At 50.3% G+C, this 7645-nt stretch overlaps 1 protein-coding gene across 1 annotated transcript; it reads left to right on the forward strand.

The window, feature by feature from the left end:
* Window positions 1-533: 533 nt before the first annotated feature.
* On the forward strand, window positions 534-2962 carry LOC133277701 (acrosin-like; the record flags this gene model as incomplete). The annotated part of the gene is made up of 4 exons (XM_061469827.1): window positions 534-724; window positions 1261-1532; window positions 1915-2063; window positions 2603-2962. Coding segments are annotated over 4 exons (972 nt in total), but the record flags the coding sequence as incomplete, so codon positions are not given.
* Between the last annotated feature and the right edge of the window lie 4683 nt (window positions 2963-7645).

Here is a 7645-nt window from a genome sequence, read left to right on the forward strand (position 1 = left end):
GGTAGCAGCTCCTCGGTTGCAGCTCTTTGGTAGCAGCTCCTTGGTAGCAGCTCCTTGGTAGCAGCTCCTCGGTTGCAGCTCTTTGGTAGCAGCTCCTTGGTAGCAGCTCCTTGGTAGCAGCTCCTTGGTAGCAGCTCCTCGGTTGCAGCTCCTTGGTTGCAGCTCCTCGGTGGCAGCTCCTTGGTGTCACCCTTAGCAGCAATGGCAGCAAAGGCTTTGCTCCGTGTCCTCATCCTGCTGGCATTGGCCTGGCTGGTGCATGGCTCCTGGGACAGCTGTGGGTGAGTAGCACCAGGCTCCGGGGCTCCTGGTATTCCATAGGGAGATACTGCTGCTCCCAACCATGGTCACACCAATGGGGTGGTGGGATTGGGGATCACCACTTCCTTGCCATCACCCCATGCAGTGGCACAGTGCAGCTATGGGGCACCCCATAGGGTCCCTTTTCCCTGCAGCACCCTATAGGGTGGGACAATGCTCGCCCTTCATCCCTAACCATCAAACGTTGGGCTTCTGCTTCCAGAGGGACCTGCGGTACCCGTCCCATGGCTGATTACTACGGGATGTCGCGCATCGTCGGAGGCGTGGATGCGCAGCAGGGCGCCTGGCCATGGATGGTCAGCATCCAGGTCCCCACAGCCAGCGGCTCTTCACACATCTGCGGGGGGTCCCTCATCACCCCGCAATGGGTCCTCACAGCTGCTCACTGCTTCGTTGGGCAAAAGTAAGGGGGAGAAGGGATTCCAGCCATAGGGAACAGCCAAGGAGCAGCTCCGATCCCGTCCCCTTCCCCATCCTGGATGCACTGGGAAGAGCTCTCAGGAGAAGCCTGCTTCCAACTTGACAGCCCTTGAGCCTGAGGCGCGCTGGGGCAGTTCTTTCCTTTGGGAAGCAGCAGGAATGTTGCTCCTTCCCACCCCTCTTCTCCATAGAATGGAATGGAATGGCATGGAATGAGATGGAATGGAAAGGGATGGAATGGAATGGACCATGGAATGGGTTGGGTTGGAAAGGAGCTTGGGGTCATCCACTTCCAAGCCCTTGCCATGGGCAGGGATGCCGTCCATACAGCAGCTTGCTCCAAGCTGGCCTTGAGCACTGCCAGGGGTGGAGCATCCAAACCTTCTCCAATCCATCCCATCCCAGTGCCCCAGCGCCCTCACAGAAAATTCCTTCCCTATCTCCACCCTACAATTCCCAGTCGGAACCCATCACCCTTTGTCCTCGGGCTCTAATCCCTGCTCTTCCACTCTCTCCCAGCTTCACCATGGATTGGTTCGTGATGGTCGGAGTCACGGACCTGGCTTGGGCCAATTCTGAGACCCAGAAGCGTGGGATCCGGCACGTTGTGGTCCATGAATATTACGCCGGCATCTCTGGTGGCTTTGACATCGCCTTGCTGGAGCTGGACCAGCCGGTGCAGTGCGGGTACCAAGTGCAGCTCGCTTGCCTGCCCGATGCGACGCTCAGGCAATCCCAGCTCTCTGAGTGCTTCGTCAGCGGATGGGGCGCGAGGGAAGCCAGAAGTGAGTGCCCGATGGCTCCATTGGCATTGGAATGCTGGGTCATGGATTCATGGAATGGGATGGAAGGGAGGGTAAAGCTCATCCAGGTCTATTGGAGGTTGCTCCGACTGGGGATGGAGTATGCCAGCCTTCTCCATCCAGCCCATCCCAGTGTCCCACCGTTTCCTTCTCTCCAACCTGAGCATCCCTGCTTCAGTTGGAATCCATCACCCCTTGCCCCATCGCTGAAGGTCCCTCCATGTCCTCCTTACGTTGAGGATGCAGAGCAAAGGGGATGCAGCCCAGGCCATAGGGCGCTGTTGATGGCTTCCATTGAGCTTCTCATCCTTCAATACCCCCAAATCCATCCTTTGTCCCCCTAATCCTGACCCCCTTTGTTTCCCCACAGCAGGGGCATCGTCCCCATCAGCCCTGCAGGAGGCCAAGGTCCGCCTCATCGATGTCAAGCTCTGCAATAGCAGCCAATGGTACCGAGGGGCCCTCAAGAGCCACAACCTCTGTGCTGGGTACCCGCAGGGTGGCATCGACACCTGCCAGGTAGGGATGTGCCACTGGGGCTCCCTTCTCCTCTCCCATCTGCAGGGCCTTGCTCTGCATCCCCCTTTATCCCAGCTTCAGAAGAGCATCCAGCTCCTGGTCCATCATCCCTACGCAGGGACCATAGAGCTTGGAGCTTTAAGAGCATTGAGATTCAACCACTAAACCATGTCATGAGCATGGATTCATGGAATGGCTTAGGTTGGGAAGGAGCTTAAAGCATCCAGTTCTAAGCAAGGGGCAGGGACGCCTTCCATTAGACCAGATTGCCCCAAGCCCCATCCATCCTTCTCCATCCTATCCATGCCAGTGTCCCACCACCCTCATATGGAACAACTTCTCTTTATCTCCAACCCAAACTCCCCTGTTCCAGTTGGATGCCATCAGCCCTCATCCTATGGCTCCAATTCATGCTGAAGATCCCTCTCCACACCCAAATGATGAAGGAGAACCCTTCCATCCCCATAGGCTGACAGTGGTGGTCCCCTCCGGCATTGCCATGGCGACCCATCCCCATCCCCGCTCCTTCTCCTCCATAGGGTGACAGCGGCGGTCCCCTCATGTGCCGGGACAAGCGAGCCAACTTCTACTGGGTTGTGGGGCTGACGAGCTGGGGCCGTGGCTGCGCCAGGGCCAAGAGACCGGGGGTCTACACCTCGACGCAGCACTTCCATGAGTGGATCCTCTACCAGCTGAGGACATTCCGCTCCGCGGCCGCCTTCGCGATGCCCCCGACATGGAGCCACCAGCACGTCTCCCATACCCCCGTCCAGGAGACAATGCCTGCGCCCACGGCCTCGAGCATCAGTGGCTTCTGCTACTTCCCTGTTCGGGTGCTGTTGGAATTCATCACTCGGATGCAGGACTTGCTGCAGGCTCTAAGGGGGGAGAAGACTTGAGGAGTGCCATTGCTTGCAGGTGGCTTGACCTTCAGTAAAGTTGCCTTATTTTCCCATAGAGAGGATGCTTTGCATGCTCACCTCTTTTTCTGGTCCATGGGGAGGGATGGGGATGAGGGATGGAGGGCAGGGAACAGTGGGAAGCGGGAGCTGGGAATCATATAGCTGGAGGCTCGTGTGCTGTTCCTCATCCAAACTGGATTAACACAGACCTGCGGGGGGCAGAAAGGTTACGCAGTGCAGCAGCCTGACAGCAGCAGAGCACTGAGGGTGAATGTCTGCAAAAATAGGATCAAGCACTCAAAATAGGATCAGGCACTCATTCATTGTCCATCAGTGACGCAGCAACATCTGCCTCTGTGCCACCTCTGGGGCCTGCTCAGCTCTTTCCCTGCTCTGATGGATGCACTTCAAGTGGGCTGACTCAGCTACCCCATTTGGAACTGAATGTGCGTGATTCTCTATCCAACTAATAGTTGATAGTAATGAGTAACTAATGAATGGCTGTGAAAAGCTTCCTTGCCCTGCTCCCGGGCGTCTCTGCTTTAATTCAGGATCCTCTCTGAAGTGTTTGTCTGCAAGTGCTTTCTCTCTCCTGTTTGCCTGTTGCCCATAGACTTTATGAGGGTTTTTACCAAGGCCATCTGTAACCTCCGGCTGCTGCAGCAGTGGATCGTTTGGCACTAAAGCTATCACTCTGAGCCCTGGAAGTTTGAGGGAAATGATGGCAAAAAAAAGCTTTCAGCATTTTCAACTATTTACCCTGCCTGCAGGAAATGTCCCCCATCCGATGAGCTTGGTTGATATTACAGGAGAGGGACTTGGACTAATTTAGAGCACATTTGCCCATGCAATGCTGGGCCATTAACAGATAATTGAGGTTGCTCAGAAACCAGACTCATTCTGGTTCTAATTCCCTCCTGCTACTGCACTGTCCCAGGGACTTATCCACCAGAGCAGATTCCAGACCTAATTCCCTCTTCTGTTCCAGGATTTGGTGTCTCCCACCTGAACCCAAACTGTCAGAAGTTGAAATTTAGGGACACATTTTGATTCCCTTGTTCCAGTCATCAGCATGAACCACTTGAGGTGCAATCTGTGCTCAGCTTCATGTCTGCAACATAGGTATTTCTATGACCAGTCTAAACCCTTCACAAGGCAAAAGGAACCGTATCTAGAATAAAAGAGAGTAGTTCTGTATCTCAGACTTGCCTTTTCCTTTAGGACAAACCTGTGACTGGTGGATGCTTACTTTATACTTACATACTATATTATATACTTGTTATATACTTTATATCATACTATATATATTATATACTTTATACTTATATACTATACTTATATATATATATAAGCCTGATTTTTGGAAGTGTTGCATTCTGAATGGCGAATGGAAAGGGCTTTAAATCCTTTATTCTAATAGATGGTGAAAAGGAGAAGGAGGTGGCAGAAATGCAGGTCCTGATGCCCCACATACAGGTGGTTGATGTGCTACATCTCTTCCCTTTTTGCCTTCTCATCTGGACTCATGGGTTGCCAGGAGAAAACCATGAGATTGCTCAGTTCTTTGGGGGTTTTTGAGTCCTTTTGTCTTCTTTTTAGTGATGTTCAGCTGTAACTAATCCATAAATACCCACTAATTGTAAGGGCAAACATACCATAAGGACAACAATAAAAGCATTATTCTTATCACTATGGCAGCATTATTCTTATCACTATGGCAGCATTATTTTAGAGTGGCCATTTCAGAATGACAGGACTAGAAAGGAGTCCCAAGAATCCACCATCTCATGGCCTGGCTTCTAATTAGAGCTCTTGCCAGCCTCCAGACAGGACCAAAAATCCCGATTCCTGCATTCTCGAGATGACTGAGGAGAGACTTGAGACAAACCACAAGCAGCCACTGGGTCAGCTCATTTGACCTTTGTTTAGATGAGCTCAACTACAGCCCAGTGCCGAGATGTTCTTTGACTTTAAAAGCCCCACGAGTCTCATTCCAGAGAGCTTTGCAAGGTACAGCCCCAGCTTCATGCTGGGTTTTTCCTGTCAGTTACCTGGGGAGTTACATCTGCAGCTTTGCAATCCATAGCAAGCTGAAATAGGGGAAAAATGTGCTTTAATTTGACAGGTCCATAGTGCTGCCCCACTGACTTGGTCACAAACGACAGCACCACAAATGGATTGGAACCCTTCCTATCCGCATGCCTGAAAGGAGTGGAATAATGAAGGAGCTCTCAAGGTGATGGAAATAGGATTTACCCTTAGCTAAGAAAAGCTTTCACATGGGTTGAGATGCTCCTAAGGAGGAGTGAGGCAAAAAGGCCTCATCAAACCCCTCATTTTCACTCTGAGTTTAACTAAGATTCCCTAATGCATTGCTGCCCACACTATTGAAAGGAGTTGGTGGCTCTTTAGCATCAACCAGAGAAGCTGGTAGGGATAGATCTGTGCTCATTTAAATTAGCACTGGTGAAAAAGTCATTCTCATTCCTCACTCATTCCGGGTGCATTTTCCAAGCATATAGTCCTTTGGGATTGTACAGGGCTATACGCCTGGACACTTGACTGGTGAGCAGGGTGAGCACAGGTTTAAGCTGCCCAAAGCCCTGTGAAGGTCATTTAAGCAATTGGAAGACAGCAAGGGAATGAATAGCCTTGCATGAGGACATTAGGAAGGCTGAAGATCAGCTGTGATTTCAGAGCCTGTGAGGAAGCTGCACAAGAAGTTGATGGTTGAAGAAGAAGGTCTGTTTGGAGCTGCTTTGCTGGTTCTATATGGATCGAAGAGCTCGGCAATAGAGGAGCAATGTTAAGGTGCTGTAGGTCTCAGAAGAAAGCAGTGAGGATGGGATATAACCACAAGGCAACTGGAAGCACTGTTTGGGTACTTTTCTTGCCCTTTTTCTGGTTACCAGGATCATGAGTTCTGCACATCTCTCTTTGTCAAGGTGATGCAGTCCAAGACTTGAATCTGTCTGTGCTGAGCCTGCATGTGAAAACCAAACCTGTATTTTGCCTCTTGTTGACTACATTGTGCTGAACTACACAAAGATGCCAGAACTGACTGGACTGAGTCTTTAGCACTGCTGAAGTACTGATAACGTGTCTAGTGGCTGGGACATCCTGGATAGCAGTTTATCCCTGTGTTTAATTGGCCTCTCTTATGTTGCATGACTAAGAAGCAGGTTCTTTTTAGGTTTAACACTAAGCATGTATGTGACAGGAGTGCAGTGCAGCACTGAGTGATGGAAAGGCATGACCAAAGGCACCAGTTATGCGGCAGATGAGTGACACTTAGTTAGGGATGCATATGTATGTAGCTGTCATAGCTCAGCATGTAGGATGTGATTTTGCATTCTATGTCTTGTAGTGTAATGGGATTGGAGCCTCAAAGAGGCTAGGATGGAGGGGGTGACCAGAATAACCTAACAGGTCAGTGCTCCGGCCTGCATCCAAGAGGCCTTCAGAAAGAAGGAAGCTGCATATGAGACATATTCAGGCGAAAAGGCTGTGGGTTGAGTATCTGAATGCAATTCACTTATTAACTCTGCTTGTTTTCATAGTTAATGTTGTGTGTGATGGTAATCCTAGTAAGAACTAGCACCACTCCCAGCTTTTGGCTACTGTGGGGCTTCGGCATCCTCAGAGGAGAGGGAAGATGCTGAGGGAGTCCTCTAGGATTTTGAGTCCTGGCCTGCAAAAATGCAGGGTTGCTGCTTTTACTGGGATAACATCCTGTTAAAAAGGAAAGAATGGAGGTCTTGAACACAGGTAACTGAAAGATGAACATTTAGTCTGGCCTCAGGTATAAAATAGAACATGGGATATAACACTGTATGAGTACAATACCCATTTGTAATGGAACTTGACAAGTCGCAGCAGAGAAAAGGGTGCAATGACAACTACAGATGTACTACCAGCAACTGTGTGTGGGGTTTGGGAGGAGTCTGCTCTCTCTTCCAATCTAGATCAACTACAACGTAGATAATCATCAGTAACGTGAACACCAAGGGGTGAATTTTCTGCATTCCTAGAGGGAAGGTCTCGAAGGAAAACCCTGGCACAGTGGGGAGCCAGGTGCAGAACAAGATGGTGTGAAGCTTTCCTAAAACACATCACGAAACAGGGGTGGGCTGCCCCTAAAAGTGTCCGTTCTCAGTGAGAACCAGCAGGAGACCTTGACCACCTGTAGGTACTGCAGATCTCAGGGCCCTTGGGACTGTCACAAAGCAAAGCGCAGCATCCTGGCTGCATTCCACTGGGGGTAATTGATTTTGCCTCCCCGAACCTCCACTCGATGGGTCTAATTGAATGGTGTTTTTAAAACAGTGAATCTAATCAACCTCGGGACAAAACACTTCTTCTTGTCTCCCTCTTCACAAACAAGTGTTTTGTTTGCATTTTGCCTCTGTAATTAAAGTGCCAGCTGCCTATAGGGAAACAAACTATAGACATTAATAATCATTTCCCCTGTAAATACACTGTACAGTATTGCTGGCGTGGAAGTGCAGCCCTCATTCCAAGTGGGAGATGGCTGGGAGACACAAAATGATGTGTATACAGAAGTGCATTTGTGCGGGGGAAAAGGGAGAATGGCAAAGGGAGGGAGCTTTGTATGTGTGACTTAGAGGATGCCCACGCTGGATGTAAACCCAAGCTTGATAAGGGCTGCCTTAGGCTGCT

The sequence above is a fragment of the Pezoporus flaviventris genome, unplaced genomic scaffold, assembly GCF_033815535.1.
Source record: "Pezoporus flaviventris isolate CSIRO_AGI_PZ_B2104156 unplaced genomic scaffold, CSIRO_AGI_Pfla_v1 ptg000061l, whole genome shotgun sequence".
Taxonomy (NCBI): Eukaryota; Metazoa; Chordata; class Aves; order Psittaciformes; family Psittacidae; genus Pezoporus; species Pezoporus flaviventris.